Raw genomic sequence first — 13,838 nt, forward strand, 5'->3', positions numbered from 1 at the left:
TTTTGATATGTAAGAATAATTAATTGTGGCAAACTATAATACGAAAGGAAAAATATTATAATTCGGACAACTCTTACAAAACTTGTACCAATAAAAGTAAAAAAAAAAATGTATACATTCTCTAGATCAAATATGTGCAATCTCATTAGGGGCTATTAAGAAAAGGTGAATATTGGGGGCAGATGGAACCAATAAACCACAGGTCAGGACACAAAGTTTTAAGCCAAACGATTCATTTCGATGGTTGGATTCAATTCTTCAGCCTGCATCTGTCATGCCTTTTTCCCATTCCTCCAAGGCGACATCTGCTTTTAGTTTCTCAGGAACATAATCTGCGTTCAACATTTTTACACGTTACATTAAGTTACAGTGTGACTACAAGGAGTTCAATAAACGAGAGCGAGTACTTAGGAGGATTTTAAATACCCGCAAGGAACTCGTATCTCTCGTCGTTACTCACTACGGATGCTGCCAGAGTAAATACAAATCAGTGAAAAAGATACTCATCATCTATTATGTTATTATCACAACTGATAAGAACGGATTAATAATACATTATCTCTAAACTCTTTCTAAGACTGGACTGGCCCCCTTGTGCAGAAGAAGCCATTATTAGTTCAGATTCTAGATATAATAAACAAACAGGGATGAGAGATTAGAGCTTACAGAGGTGTTTGTAATGGATAAATTTCTTTTTGTCCTGGACAGAACTTTCATATGCTTCTTCCGAAAACCGCTCAATGAACATTTCCTTCAATCACAAAAACCAGATATAATGTAATGTAAGCAAAATAAACTGTATAACACACACAGCATGAAATCAAAAAGGAAGAAAGGCAATGCTGAGAATGAAAATTAAAACATTCATCTCTCAAGTTTTGATCACAAGATAACGAGATAGCCAAAACGCAATCTTCAGTTAAGCTACCATCAAATTATGAAGAACCTATATTATACAATCCAGATTCCATAATATCTACCACAAGGATTCATTCTCCAGCTAATCCTATGACAATCAAAGTAGTAACTTCGTTTCCATCTAAACTCACTTAATAAAAAAACACATGGAGATGAAGCAAATAACGTTACTGTATCATCAATTTGCAAGATTATATAATGCCCAATTAACACTGATTAGCAATTGATACTTCCCAAATTCACCAAAACATGTATGGAATCAAACTATACCGTGGCTTTGTTGACAAGAAATACAGCATCCTGCATAATTTGAGGAGCAGAATTGTCGCTTCTCATGATCCGCCGAATCCGATTCATCGGAAACCTAAACATCTTTGCATCTTCCACACCTCCGTCGTCCTCCTCTCGATATTTACTCGTCTTCGTCGGAATCGCTCCTCCTCTCTTTCCGTTACGTCCTTTGCTCACGGCGCCATTACTTTTCTTCTTCGGCGCATCACTTCTGATTGCTTCTTCTTCCACAGAATCACTGCTCGAAGAGTCCGAGATCTCGTGAATCTCCGGCTCCTTTTTCACAATGTTAACCTTATTCGATGCCTTCTTCGTTATGGAACCGGAGCTGCGTGTACTCCGACCACCAGTTTTATTGACGGCATCGCTCTTCGCCTTCTTCTCCTTGGGTTTCTTCGACGACACCATTAATTTTTTTTTTCCGAACTATACCAGTCTGTAACTATCTATGGTTTCCACACTTTTTGCCTGAATAAACCGATGGACTCTTATATGGGCTTATATATTTGAGTCTTGTAGGCCCATTTTATTATGATCTACTGGCCCATATGAGGACAACGTAATTTGAATATTTTATTATGTTTAACATTACGTTCTCACCTACTAGATGGATGTCCGATGTCAAATGCATCTTGTAATATAAAAGCATTGAGAAGAAAAATGTATTTTCCGGATTAGATAAGGGTTTTAATGCAAAAACCCCCCAACAACATTATCCCGTTTCCGACATATAATCTAAAGAGATTTTTGGGATTAGATAAGGAAGAATGGGTAATATTGGACGTATGAGGCATAGAAGAGGTGTCGTCGAGCTGGAACCACCACGTGTTATCGACAACACGTGTGAGACTCCATGAACTTCTCTCTGCAATAATAAATGTGGCGTACATCTTGTTTCTCCAGTTGCTCTATTAAACAGAGAAAACGAGTTTCGCTTTCGACACATTACTACTCTTTTAACTATTCCGACACACACACAATCAAAGCTGTGAAAGAACACGTTGTCGTTTGTTTGTTAGTATACTTAGTAATATGGCTATTGTGGAAGAACCAATCCTTTCAAGATTGGATCGTATTGACTTCATGGTGAGGAAGCTAGAGGAGATGAAAGGAAGCTCGCCGAGAAGCTCGAGTCCATCAACTCCATCTAGTGGAACTCAGCCATCGTCAGTGGACTTTTCGTCACCAAGAAGCATAGGGAAGGTACAGTGCCGTTCGATGGAGCAAGTCATGGAGGAGACTGAGCGGAAAGGAACGTTGCTGGAGAGACTTAACAATGTAGAGGAGCAAGTTCTTAAGCTGTGTTCACAGTTTGAGGAAGAGATTGAAGAGGAGAGGAAGAGAGACGAGAAGACTGAGAAGAAAACACCGAAGAAGAAGAAGGGATTGAGAAAGCTGGTTGATAAAGTTGTTGGATCTTCTTCTCCGACTACTACCCATTCCAAGAGTTGGCGTTGTTGATCCATTAGTGTATTATATTTCACCATCAGTGTGTACTTTAAACCACGTTTGAATTAAAGGCTTCTCTGTTTTTTTTACCTTTGATGAAGCGGTTGTGGAAAAAATAAAAATTATCATTATAGGTTTCCATTTGGATCTTTTGTTTATTAAGTAATTTGTTTGTTGAATGTGCATTTTCAAAAAATGAATCAATGAATTTTAGTATCAAATATTAAAAATATAAATTAGGGGATACAAACAGATTGACAAATTGTTTTTAATCTTGATCCCAAAATTTTGAACTTCCAATTTTTTTGTCTGAATCTAAAGAGAGTTTCATCTTTTTTGTTGTTGTTGTTTTATTAGCTAACAAATCGTCACCATTTGTTCATCTTCCGTCTCTTTGACATAAATTTGCTACTGATTGAGCATGAAGACAGTCTGAACTTGGTTCACTGACGCTAAGAGAAGGAACCATTGGATTATTTATATGATGTTGAGCTGATGGGAAAATATATAAATCTGGTTATTCGAATGCTAATTTGGGTTTGGAATGTGAGGTTCCAGTTGTGTCAAGTTTGGATTGCTGTGTTGGGGGGCGTACGGCAGGCTCAGATCGGGGCCTACGGTCGGACAGGTGGGACGTGAAAGCGTAATAGCTCACTGGTCTAGCTCCATGGCACAGAGTCTGATTCATTAGGTCGATGTCGAAGGAATGGGAGTTAGATCTGTCCCTAGTTCCCCTAGCCCTAGATTAAGGTTTTTGTAAAGATAATGCGAGAACTAAACATATTTAAAGGCTTTCAAAAAAAAAAAAAATTAGAATAAACAATGTATGGAGTTCACTCAAATACTTTTTGTTTAGTTTGACACTTCAACCAATTTTTGTCCTTTATATGTTTTTTGATTATAAACAGCATTCCATCTACTAAAGACAATCATTTGCATTCTTTATCAACAAAATCGACTGCTTATTTAAATTGTAACACATATTTCGCCAACTCTTTATTCCGCAAAATTGCTTATTTTTTTTAGTAAAAACCAATGTAATCTTTATCACAACTTCACAAGTAACCTGCTGCTGATGACGCAAGTATCCCCCATCTCTCTGTTACCATATCTCACGATCACTCAATTTAAGTAACAAATACAGATGACATAATGATACTATCATCACCATCGTCATGATCATCAATCAGACACAAACGAAGAAAATAATCACTAGTCTAAAATTAGAGACACAAAAATTGTAAAGAAAATGGAGATTTATACTAAATATAAATAAGCACAATTTTTTTTTGTTTTATAAATCAAAGAAAAATAATAATAAAAGGGAAACCAATAATATTTTTTACCTTTTCCTCTTCTTTATGCAAATTTTAGGCCTCGAATTTTCAAAAATTTCGACCTTCCGATCTCCAAATCTCTCTCTCTCCGCTTCCATCATCTTAGGATCTCTCTCTCAATCTCTCTCTATATTGACTGATCGATTAGGGTTTTCAAGCTGAATTCGCTACTCGTCCACCGCGAAGAAGCGTTCACCTTGATTCTAGGTTAGGTTTTTTTTTGGCGGATCTAGCCAAGTCCTCCTTTGTTTTTTTTCTTTTCCAGCTACGGCGAAGCTTCACATCTCCACTCCTCCCTCGCTACCATGTTCTGGAAGCTCACATCTCTTTCTGCGTCATCTCCTGTGAGTTTGGACCCTTCTTCTTTCTCTCTCTGAGTCGTCCACAGAAAAAAAAAAACTTATAGATATGCTTTTGAAGTAGGTTAGACGTAATTGGATGGTTTAAAGGATAATCATATAGAAAAGTGAACTTAGATTTTAATTTCTTTGAGTAATTTCGTGTCTCGTAACTTGCTGTGATGCGTTCTGCTCTTATTTTAACATCGTTCCTTGAACTCAATATCTCCGGTTGGAGGCGTTATAGTTCTCGAGGATAGTACTTGCCGCCAGTTCAATGAAATTTTGGAATTGTGTTCATGTACTAATTGTTTTTTTTTCTTTTTTCTTTCATTATTGTTACGAACATAGGTGGAGACAATTTTAGACAAAGAGAATTTCACGTTGGAAGAGCTTCTTGATGAGGAAGAGATTATTCAAGAATGCAAGGCTTTGAATAGCCGGCTCATTAACTTGTAAGCTTCTTCTTTTTTTTGTAATCATTGGGTTCATAGAACCAGATAAACCCTTTGTTGGATGTTGAAACCATATGGTGTCCAATATTCTCATTCGCATTTTTCTTGGAATACTTTATTGATTGCGTATTTAATGTTTGCAGTCTAAGGGATAAAGCTCAAGTGGAGCAATTATTGCGGTACATTGTTGTAGAATCTCCACAGGATGCTGATAGTAAACGTGCTTTCAAGTAATTTTCTTCCTTGATTCTAGCTGCAGTTACCTTCTCTTAACATTGTTTTTTTATTTTCTCTCTTATCCGCGTTTATTTTGCATGGTTCTGCAAATGCTTTCTCTGTTTACCTAAAGATAAGATTCTTCTTCTTCTTCTTCTTCTTCTTATAGGTTTCCATTCATCTCTTGTGAAATATTTACATGTGAAATTGATGTTATTCTAAAAACTTTGGTGGAGGACGAAGAGGTATTTTTTTGTGTTCATTTGTCATATTACCTTTTCCTCAAATAACAGTTCATACTTTTCATTTTTTGTGCATTTGGAATATGTTTTATTGTTACCCTAGATCTCATTTGTTCGCTTATTTTTATCTAGCAGCTGATGGACTTGCTTTTTTCCTTTCTGGAACCAAATCGTCCTCATAGTGCTTTGCTGGCAGGCTATTTCAGCAAGGTACTTCCGGAAGTTTTTTGTTTTTTTTTCTGTAACCCAGACTCATGGCTCCAATAAGTGATCCTTACTTCTCTTTCTTTGGTTCAGGTTGTCATTTGCCTTATGATCAGAAAGACTGCAGCGCTTATGAATTATGTGAAAGTAAGTAATGACAAATGAGTTGAAGTTTTATGTATTTATTGTCTGAGATACCTACACTGGCTACATTTCTCAAATTATCTTTTCATAACCACAGGGGCATCAAAATGTTTTCTGCCAGTTGGTTGATTTGATTGGGATAACATCCATTATGGAGGTAATTGGTTTGTCTTGGACTCAGTGCAACTTGGTGTGACTTCAGAGATCATTTTTGCTTGATGATATTTATGCGACATTGTCTAGGTTTTGGTTCGCCTGGTCGGGGCTGATGATCATGTCTATCCCAACTTTCTGGATGTGATGCAATGGTTGGCCGATAGCAATTTACTTGAAATGATTGTGGATAAACTGAAACCATCTGTAAGTGGTAACTCTTTTCTATAATCATCCCAAAGAAAGAGACACTTGGCTTTCTGTTTGATGCCTGTAGATGGTGTAATCTAGGATATCTTATCTGATATTACTAGTTTCTTCTACCCATTTTCATACTGATCTGTTATAACTTGAATCAGAGTCCTCCAGAGGTTCAGGCTAATGCAGCAGAGACATTATGTGCTATATCTCGGAATGCACCATCAGCTTTAGCTACACAACTCTCTAGCCCTGGGTTTGTACACTTTTCTTCCATGATGGATTCCTATTGCTGTGGTAGATTGAAACAGAAGTGTGTTAAATGTCAGCAAAACTTTTTCTGTTTTCGCAGCTACGTTGCTAGGATATTTGGTCATGCTCTTGAAGACTCACATTCAAAATCGAGTCTAGTTCATTCACTTTCAGTATGCACCTCTCTGTTGGATCCGAGGAGATCTGCTGCGTCATCTTCTATGTTCAGTTCTTATAGAGGTCAACATACGTTCGAGTCTCCTGTCCCAGTTTCCCCGGAAACTATTAGTGCCATGCTGCCCAAACTCAGTAAGTTGGATCCTACTCCATGATGAAATATCGTCACATGACCAACAAAACTATTATTTTGCTGCCGTTTTTTTGTTGGATGAACATATTCTAATTGCCCAAACGGACAATAGTCAACCATGATATTACTTTCTATTTGTGAGGACACCTAGTGTATTTACTATTTACCCGCACGTCTTGTTTGATCTTCCTGCTCTTTATTGTGTCTGTTCTATTTTGGTTTTGCATTAGTTCCATATATTTTGGAATGCTTATGTAACATATCTTGAATATGTAGGCCTATGTCATACAGATATTTCACATCAGGGTTTATGTATTCAGTCGCCTTAAATGATTAATATCTTTTCTGCAGGCGACTTGCTTATGCTTCTTACTGTAGCAGCTGACAGCACAGTATTGCCTACAACATATGGTGAACTTAGGCCTCCTCTTGGAAAGCATCGTCTAAAGGTAAGGTCCAAAAATTGAGCATTTTTAGGGAAGAGATTATAGGTTTAGGATACCAACGGTGCTTTTAATATATGTACAGTCTGTATGCTTAAATGGTGTCAATTATCATATTGTCTTTTGTTTCAGATAGTGGAGTTCATCGCAGTTTTGTTGAAAACTGGAAGTGAAGCTGCACAAAGCGAGTTGGTTAATTCAGGAACAATCAAAAGAACCCTTGATCTGTTTTTCGAGTAGGTTCTACTAAACTTCAAATTCTATTCTCTGTGTTGCTATTTCTTCTCGATCTTAAATAATCGAATACTGTCAACATGTGAAGGTACCCATACAATAACGCTCTGCATCATCAAGTAGAGAGTATAATACTTTCTTGTTTGGAAAACAAGAGTGATGTGATGGTTAACCATATTCTTCGAGAATGCAATCTGATTGGCAAATTCCTCTCTTCAGACAGGGACTCGAAACTCTCAGGTGATAGCCAGGTATTACCATTTGCTATGTTCGCAAAGGTTTCATTTGATCATCGGTATATGACATAGTGTCATCTTAAGGCAGCTCCAAGTTAGATCCATGACTCATTGCTCCAATGTTAATTAGCTAAACAAATATTCTCTGGCATTTCTTTTTTTCTTTTGTGTGAGGTAGCCCACTGTAGCCGCCACCGGGAAAAAACCCCCTCGCGTCGGGTATGTTGGGCATATCACAAGAATATCAAATAAAATTAGTCAGTTGAGTAACAGCAATGGCCAGATAAAGGCATACCTTCAGGTTGGTATAAAAATTCTACAGTCTCCTGCTGTGTAGTTTTTCTTCTGCCGCTTTTTTGTCACTTTACACGCATAAAGAATGTAAAACCAGTAGTTGAGTGGTCCCAGCACTCTCCTGGAAATTACGATGTTTGCTGACTAGGCTTTGTTCATTCCCAAATCTTTAGGAAAACAGTGAATGGAATGAGTGGCAAGGTAGTGTTCTGCAGGAGCGCAACACCGTTGAAAATGTCAACAGATGGGGATGTGGGTACGTTAAAATCTTCTCACTAATCATCTAGTAATCATTTATATGGTCAGTCTACTACATCATGCTGATTGTGGATGTAAATATTCATGTGATCCTTTTTCCTCTTGGAAAACCCCATAAATATGATTCTGCATTGATGACTGATGGTATCGTAGTCTAATAATATTTCTTCTCATGACGAGACCACTCAGTGAGTGCATCATGAGCTGGTCCTGGGTTTTGGATTTTATCTTCACTAATCTTGGTTAAAAATTTCATAAACTCCCTGTTACATGTAGGCACCCAACTACCGTACAAGATAGGACAAGAGATAGTGATGAGGAAGACCGGGATTATGATGTTGCAGCCCTGGCCAATAACTTAAGCCAAGCATTTAGATACAAAATCTATGGGAACGATGACAATGAAGAGGTATATTTCTCATCCTATTGTTTTTCTTCTTCTTTATGATTGATTTAACTGGCACTGAATTAATCATCTTTTTATTTCTCTTGGTCAGGACCACAATGCTCTTGATAGAGACGATGATGTAAGTCTTGCAAACATTCTCTTCCCCTTTTTATTGAAAATATCGACATCTTCCATCACACTATGATACACTTGGGGAATGTACGCTGCTGATAACAGTTTTTGCTATTGAAAATTGGAATGTATTTTATACATACAGGATGTTTACTTCGACGATGAATCCGCTGAAGTAGTAATTTCATCACTAAGACTCGGGGATGACCAAGGAAGGTGAGTTTATCTTTTCTTTTTTCTACTGGTACTGGTGTCCACATGTCCTTACTTTAACCCCCAGTTAACTGTATTTTGGTGATAGAATTATCTCATCTCACTTGACCGAAAATAAATTATGACATCTCTGTAAATAATGAATTCAATCTTTTTTGGTACTTTGCCGCAGCTTGTTTACAAATTCGAATTGGTTTACATTCCAAGACGACAGATTCGGCAGCACACCCTCTGACACAGCGGGGTCGAAGACGATAGAGGACATGGAACTGAACAGAACCTTTAATACCAACACTAGCAGTAGTGACGATGACGAAGTTGTGGTTGGAGAAGAAGAAGATGATCTAAATGGAAACACAAAAGACAACGCATTGAACACAACTGAAACTAATTTCCATATGGAGAGTCCACTGGGTTTCTTCGACTTCAACACCTCAGAAAAAGCTGAAGAAGCTTTTGCTGAACAGCCACCCGAATGGGTTGGGTGGGGAGAATCATCTGATATGCAAGTGAGTGGCACTGGTCTGAACCCATTTATCGATGATGATGATGATGACAGCAAGAACATAATGAACCTTGACATACCAATGCCTGAGGTCAAAACCGAATCCATGATTCCAAACGGGTCAGACAGACCCTTGTTTGAGAAGGACGTGGAGTTTGTGGGAGTGGAAGCAGAAGGGGCAGAGCAAGCGATGGAGCAAGCGATGGAGCAAGCGATAAAAGAAGGGATAGTAGGGGAAGCTGGAGCGATGAAGAGGAACAAGGAGATGGCTGAGGACAGAAAGCCGGAGGAAAGTTCAGGAGGAGAGAAAGAGTTCAACGATAACAACTACTGGAAAGTGGATCAAGAAGTTGGAGTTTTGGATTGAAAGAGTCAGCACCTTGTACAGTGTGATTTTGTGTGAGTAATGCAACAAAACTGGTTTTTAGTTGATATATGGTGTAAGAGTCTTTGTCTTTGTGAAAAAAAAGCCTGTTTTTCTCCTTTTCTCTATTATCATTTACATTTAGGCTTTTGTTGTCAGCTAGAGGAAGTTGTATGTGCTCTTCATTTACTTTGCCTATCACGAAGTTGTCCGTCTTTAAGCTATATTTATACTCTTGCAGTTTAGTTTCGCTTGATGAACATCAATCATATATTCCTTAAGACTTCTCATTTTTCAACATCTCGTGCTTTAATATGGGCAATTTATTTCATTGCAACTTTTTAACTTGATGCAAAATACAGTGTAAATACGAAAGAGTGGAAATAACAAGATTATAACATTGAAGAATAAAAGAATAGGGTTCTTTTAAAGAGCTAAAGAAAGAAAAGTAAAAAAAGCAAACATTGGCTTTCACCTGTCTTCCTCTGATACACAAATGACAGCCAAACACCTCCATCTGCAAACATAGAGCTCGCAAAATGGGAGAGAGCAGATAAAACACAAAATAAAACAACACTATTTAATATCAATATCCCTAACTTGAACTAAACCCCTAAACTCTCTTCATCAGATTTGAAAACAGTCACTAACCCCTACTTTTTATACCATCTTCTTCCTCCACTGAGTTGCCATTTCTGCGGATCAGAGACCAAACTTAAAACTGCCCTGCCTTGTTGTCTTTAAGCTCCGGATATCACCGCGTGCATCATGCTGGTATCAAACTGGTTGTCGTCCTTCCTTCTCATCTCTATGATCTTCCTGTGTGAGTTTGAATGCACAGATGGGATGAAGGTCGGGCTTGAGGCAGGTCGGTATTCTGGAACAAGACGACCAGATCTGAACCTGACCCCGCAAGCGTTGCAGAGGGTCTTTGGTCCATTAGGTCCTTCCCTCCACTGCGGGGTCTTGGTCGTCTCACAATGAGTGCACTTCCTGACAATCCCGTCCGAGTTACTTGCCTCAAAACTGGAAGACACTGAGTGGGTTGTTGTCAGCTGAATCTTGCGTTTCTTCTTGGCATGTTGCTCGGAGGAATAGTAACTCTCGGATCCTGATCCGCCCGGGGTCAACTTCTCGGGCTTTCTGGGTTCATCAAAGGGGAAAAGGTAGTTTAATCTCACTGTAGTGCGGCGTTTGCGCTTGCTTCTCATGCCTTTCACAGGGAAAGCCAATCCCTGAGGTCTGGAGTTCTGAGGGGAGAGAGAATCGCAACTGTTGACAAGAACTGACACCGGACTTGAAGACTGGAATAGCTTAGAGACTTTGATATCAGGAGGCGATGAAGATTGATGGAGAGTGCTATGTATGCCGGACAAGCCTTCAGAAGAACTGGACTGCTTCTGCACCTAGAAAACAAACGCAGATCGATTATAAAAATTTGAGAAACACATTCAATGAATGACTCAAGCTAACTCATGATGCGGCATTATTCTCACTAGTCATTATTATCATGATTATAATTTATAAACACAGCTGAAAGTGAAATTTAAAAACAGCTAAGCAGATATGTCTTTCAGGTTTGAATTGGTTCTCTTATGGGGGTAAAAAAAAAAGAGCTGTTGAAGATTTGAAACCCTAACTAACAAAATAGTAATAGTAGGTATATGCATATAAGTGAAGGAAGCAGGAACTCACCACAAGACGAGCAGGCTTGGCAAGGGAGGTGAGGTGAGAAGGCAAAGAGGGGAACATATCCATGGGAGGAGGCTCAAGGTCTCGAAACTTGGCAACCCAATCAAGAGCTTCTTCGTCAGGAGCATTGGTGGTATCGATGTCTTCATCATCAAGAGGGCAGTCAAGGTTATTGATGAGGTCATCAAAGAAATCATCAGAGAGAATACCTTTGAAATCCTCCTCTTGCTCAGGTAACCAATTCATGCTTCCCATACTACTACTCTCTGTAACCCAACACACACACACAAAGGTTATTAAAAAATTCACCAACTCAAGGCAAAGCTATTCAAATTGGAGCTATAAACAAAAGTTAAAACACAGAGCAGCGAGTCCTATATAAAGCAAAAAAAAAACAAAAAGAGCAAAATCCCAAAAAAAAAAAAAGGCAAGTTTCCAAAAACGAAAACAATGGCGAAAATTTAAGGAAACATGTTCGTCATCACTGATAAATTAAATTAAATTAAACCACACAGAGAAAGAGAGAAGAAGTGTCGGTCACAAAGTTTTCCTAATGATAAATTTATTAATTAAAAATTAAAACACACAGAAAAAACAAGAAAATTGCTTCCTACATTTTCCGGAAACAGAAGAAAATAAAGCAAAACGCGTTACACTGGAAAATTCAAAAAAACAACAAAAGAGAGAGAGAGAGAGGAGAGATAAAAGAGACGGACGAACCTTTGTAAATATACTGACTACAAACACCACAGAGAATAGGCAGAGAGAGAGAGAGAGAGAGAGAGAAGAGTCGTACGATGACGAAATTGGAGTTGGTTTCAAATTGGGGATTTAGGGATTTGCAGGTTCGAATTTGGGAAATAGAGAGAGAGAGAGAGAGAGAGAGAGAAGGTAGATGGGAGTTTTCAATGTGTCGTCTCTTCTTCGTCAGTTTCTTCTTTTCATTTTTTTTTTCTTTATGAATAAGTTTTTGTACTAAGTTTAATAGTTCCGAGTGGTATATACCATAGGGATAATAATAAAACCTCTAATCAAAAACTATGGAAACTTCAACACACATTTCTTAACTTGAAAGAAAAGTCCTAAAAAAATCATATATTTTTATTGGAGGAATGTGATACAAATTTACATACAAAGAAATACAAATCTCTCTATCGACGCGTTTTTACTTTAATGAATAGTAATTTAACGTATCCAAGAAATTAAATTATACATTTAACCGAAGCATGTTAAAACTTAATCCAAAAAATTCAATTCAATACGTTGCACTAAATAAGGTAACTTGTACAACTGTCTGTAACACACACACACAAAAAAAGAAAACTTTATCTCTATTGAACAGTTAGTAAATAAAGATATTGTCATTTAGATATTTTAGGTAAATGTATATATCAAGTCAAATATATATATATTTTTTTTTTATCCGAATGGTTTTAAAGGGAATATATGTCGGTGTATGAAAAGGGATTAAAAAAGATTTTTTTTACCAATTTTAAACATGATGGATGGTTTATACTATGTTGACATTCATATTTTTTTTAAGATGGTAAGAAATTAAATAGGTGGGGGTCAAAATAAAAATATAGGAAAAAAAAATTATTTGCGTGGAATCATCAATAGTTAAAAAAAAAACAAAATAGCAAGAGCACATGCAACAATCAGGTGACAAAAGAAAAAGAAGAAAAACCTTGAATAAGGAAGGATGGTTCGTAGATCTCGATCTAACACAATTATTGTTATTATTGTGAATGGAATTATGATGATGATGTTAATGGTAGTAGTAGTAGTAGTATAATGCTTAATTAAGTGTTACCATCATAATCAAGTCAAAGAATGAAATGTGAGAGATCACCGACGATACGATTAGGAGACGAGAACCGAAATGATTATTTTATTTTATGATTATGGAGGCTCATGGGATAGTGGGTCCCTTGCCTAACTCTTTGCTTCCATCTCCCACATGATGTGTTCTCTTCTCTTCTCTTCTTCATTACTTACTTGTATACTTCTTCTTTCAATTATTATTCATACCAGAATTATAAAAAATATCATATGATCTTATATTGTTATGATTTTTTTCTAACATATTCATTTCTAACACACTTCTGCGTCGTTGATAATAAGAATACAAATATCATGTGGGGTGTGTGTATATTTACTGCACTTTGTGTAGCATTTCTATTCTTTTATTTATAGATTTGTTGTACATAAGAACAAATTGCATATATATAATATAAATGTTTTGAATTAAGATAACATGTGTACTGTACTTTTTATCTATTGCACACACACACACAGTCGATTGCGTAAAAAATTACAGGTACAGTCTTAGTTAGTAGTACTTTGCCAAACAAAAGTGAAATCTGTTTTTTGATCTTTTACTTTTATTGGTTGCTTCTTGACAATATAAAGCTTCTTACAAAATCCTTATGTAATGAATGAATTTTTGAAAGCTCTATTTTATCAGTAATCTAACATCTTTTTAAAGCATAGTTCATATGTTAAAAAAAAAATTTAAATTCTTTATAATAATGAGCACTAGATCTAGATCAGATGTGTGACTCTGACTGTA

The 13,838-nt window shown here is 37.1% G+C and overlaps 4 protein-coding genes across 5 annotated transcripts; 2 read left to right on the top strand and 2 right to left on the bottom strand.

The window, feature by feature from the left end:
• Window positions 1-39: 39 nt before the first annotated feature.
• LOC104739381 (DNA polymerase II subunit B3-1) lies at window positions 40-1,914 on the bottom strand. The gene is made up of 4 exons (XM_010459715.3): window positions 1,189-1,914; window positions 667-751; window positions 427-468; window positions 40-332 (listed from the first exon to the last, which is right to left on the bottom strand). Exons 1-4 carry the CDS (start codon window positions 1,615-1,617, stop codon window positions 259-261), a joined length of 630 nt encoding a protein of 209 aa, XP_010458017.2. The 5' UTR covers window positions 1,618-1,914; the 3' UTR covers window positions 40-258.
• Window positions 1,915-2,017: 103 nt separating this feature from the next.
• LOC104739382 (uncharacterized) lies at window positions 2,018-2,799 on the top strand. Its single transcript, XM_010459716.3, has one exon. It carries the CDS (start codon window positions 2,242-2,244, stop codon window positions 2,668-2,670), a length of 429 nt encoding a protein of 142 aa, XP_010458018.1. The 5' UTR covers window positions 2,018-2,241; the 3' UTR covers window positions 2,671-2,799.
• A 997-nt stretch (window positions 2,800-3,796) lies between these two features.
• LOC104739383 (uncharacterized) lies at window positions 3,797-9,800 on the top strand. 2 transcript variants are annotated; one of them, XM_010459717.3, is made up of 19 exons: window positions 3,797-4,339; window positions 4,685-4,788; window positions 4,932-5,018; window positions 5,174-5,249; window positions 5,379-5,456; window positions 5,544-5,597; window positions 5,692-5,751; window positions 5,838-5,954; window positions 6,107-6,201; window positions 6,298-6,506; window positions 6,859-6,956; window positions 7,083-7,186; window positions 7,273-7,435; window positions 7,599-7,721; window positions 7,888-7,970; window positions 8,249-8,381; window positions 8,470-8,499; window positions 8,638-8,708; window positions 8,878-9,800. In XM_010459717.3, exons 1-19 carry the CDS (start codon window positions 4,301-4,303, stop codon window positions 9,575-9,577), a joined length of 2,424 nt encoding a protein of 807 aa, XP_010458019.2. In that variant the 5' UTR covers window positions 3,797-4,300; the 3' UTR covers window positions 9,578-9,800. The 2 variants fall into 2 exon arrangements, with proteins under 2 accessions (XP_010458019.2, XP_010458020.2); XM_010459718.3 differs by having other exon boundaries at window positions 3,822-4,339; window positions 5,382-5,456.
• A 152-nt stretch (window positions 9,801-9,952) lies between these two features.
• Window positions 9,953-12,372, bottom strand: LOC104739384 (GATA transcription factor 11). Its single transcript, XM_010459719.3, has 3 exons — window positions 11,987-12,372; window positions 11,270-11,532; window positions 9,953-10,980 (listed from the first exon to the last, which is right to left on the bottom strand). Exons 2-3 carry the CDS (start codon window positions 11,519-11,521, stop codon window positions 10,315-10,317), a joined length of 918 nt encoding a protein of 305 aa, XP_010458021.1. The 5' UTR covers window positions 11,522-11,532; window positions 11,987-12,372; the 3' UTR covers window positions 9,953-10,314.
• Window positions 12,373-13,838: the final 1,466 nt, after the last annotated feature.

The sequence above is a fragment of the Camelina sativa genome, chromosome 14 (assembly GCF_030686135.1).
Source record: "Camelina sativa cultivar CO46 ecotype springtype chromosome 14, ASM3068613v1".
NCBI lineage: Eukaryota > Viridiplantae > Streptophyta > Magnoliopsida > Brassicales > Brassicaceae > Camelina > Camelina sativa.

Bases quoted from the DNA above. Each gene is read 5' to 3' on its own strand.
- LOC104739381 (XM_010459715.3), bottom strand. From the start codon at position 1,617: ATGGTGTCGTCGAAGAAACCCAAGGAGAAGAAGGCGAAGAGCGATGCC. The intron at 469-666 runs GTAAGCTCTAAT...TTACTCTGGCAG, and splicing joins TATCCATTACAAACACCTCT to CATCCGTAGTGAGTAACGAC. The intron at 333-426 runs GTATTTAAAATC...TGTTGAACGCAG, and splicing joins GAGATACGAGTTCCTTGCGG to ATTATGTTCCTGAGAAACTA.
- LOC104739382 (XM_010459716.3), top strand. From the start codon at position 2,242: ATGGCTATTGTGGAAGAACCAATCCTTTCAAGATTGGATCGTATTGAC.
- LOC104739383 (XM_010459717.3), top strand. From the start codon at position 4,301: ATGTTCTGGAAGCTCACATCTCTTTCTGCGTCATCTCCT. The intron at 4,340-4,684 runs GTGAGTTTGGAC...TTACGAACATAG, and splicing joins CTCTTTCTGCGTCATCTCCT to GTGGAGACAATTTTAGACAA. The intron at 6,957-7,082 runs GTAAGGTCCAAA...CTTTTGTTTCAG, and splicing joins TTGGAAAGCATCGTCTAAAG to ATAGTGGAGTTCATCGCAGT.
- LOC104739384 (XM_010459719.3), bottom strand. From the start codon at position 11,521: ATGGGAAGCATGAATTGGTTACCTGAGCAAGAGGAGGATTTCAAAGGT. The intron at 10,981-11,269 runs GTGAGTTCCTGC...TTTGTTTTCTAG, and splicing joins CCAAGCCTGCTCGTCTTGTG to GTGCAGAAGCAGTCCAGTTC.